Source organism: Perognathus longimembris, chromosome 6 (assembly GCF_023159225.1).
Source record: "Perognathus longimembris pacificus isolate PPM17 chromosome 6, ASM2315922v1, whole genome shotgun sequence".
Lineage (NCBI taxonomy): Eukaryota > Metazoa > Chordata > Mammalia > Rodentia > Heteromyidae > Perognathus > Perognathus longimembris.
The window spans coordinates 32,247,112-32,248,377 of record NC_063166.1 but is presented as its reverse complement, the minus strand read 5'-3'; the positions used below and the strand labels follow the sequence as shown (position 1 = coordinate 32,248,377).

The 1,266-nt window shown below is 42.2% G+C and overlaps 1 protein-coding gene across 1 annotated transcript; it reads left to right on the top strand.

The window, feature by feature from the left end:
- Positions 1 to 590: 590 nt before the first annotated feature.
- On the top strand, positions 591 to 990 carry LOC125352263 (60S ribosomal protein L31-like). Its single transcript, XM_048347385.1, has one exon. It carries the CDS (start codon positions 619 to 621, stop codon positions 988 to 990), a length of 372 nt encoding a protein of 123 aa, XP_048203342.1. The 5' UTR covers positions 591 to 618.
- The last annotated feature ends 276 nt before the right edge of the window (positions 991 to 1,266 follow it).

The window sequence follows — 1,266 nt, the reverse complement described above, 5'->3', positions numbered from 1 at the left end:
TGAACAAGTTTACATTCCCACCAACAGTGTAGTAGGGTTCCCTTTTCTCCACATCCCCTGCCAGCATCTCTTGTTAATAGTTTTCTTGATAATGGACATTCTTACTGGGGTGGGGTAGAATCTCAATGTTGTTTTGATTTGCATTTCTTTTATGGCCAGTGATGCTGAGCAGTTCTTCATGTGTTTCTTGGCCGTTCTCATTTCCTCTTCAGAGAAGTCTCTCTTTAAGAGTAGAATTCCTAGCCAGAGCATTAAGGCAAGAGGCAAATATCAAGGGGATCCATATAGGAAAAGGTGAAGTAAAACTCCCTTTTCACATATGACATGATCCTGTATTTAAAGAGCCCCATAGACTCTACTCCCAAGTTACTTGAGCTGATCCAAAACTTCGGCAAAATAGCAGGATATAAAATAAATCCTCAAAGATCAATGGATTTTCTGTATGCCAACAATGCAATGAGTGAGGCAGAAATCAGGAAAGCAACTTCTTTAACAATAGCCTCAAAAAAAACCAAAAAACTTTGGAATAAGCTTAACCAAAGAAGTGAAAGACTTCTACAATGGATTTTCCCTCCCACAATCCGTAGCGCTCTTCCTTTCCAACTTCGGCGGGGCAGAATGGCTCCCGCAAAGGAGGGTGGTGAGAAGTGCCATTCTGCCATCAACGAGGTGGTGACCCAAGAATACACCATCAACATTCACAAGCACATCCATGAAGTAGGCTTTAAGAAGTGGGCCCCTCGTGCACTCAAAGAGATCTGGAAGTTCGCCATGAAGGAAATAGGGACTCGAGATATGCGCATCGATACCAGGCTCAACAAAGCCGTCTGGGCCAAAGGAATAAGAAATGTCCCCTATAGGATCCTTGTGCGCTTGTCCAGGAAACGCAATGAGAATGAAGACTCACCAAACAAGCTCTATATTCTGGTGACCTATGTCCTCCTCACCACGTTAAAAAATCTGCAGGTAGTCAATGTGGAAAAGAACTAGCCAGTGAGTGTCAAATAAAGCTATAGAGTTGGGGGGGGGGGGGGACTTCTACAATGAAAACTTTAAAAACCTAAAAAAGGAAATTAAAGCAGGACTAATGAAATGGCAAAACCTCCCCTGCTCCTGGATTGGGAGGATTAACATTGTGAAAATGACGATACATCCAAAGGCTACCTACAAATTCAATGCAATACCCATCATATACAAATACGCTTTAATAAAACAGAGAAAGCTATCATGTCCTTTATCTTCCTCTCTGCCTTCCTTTTAGCATAA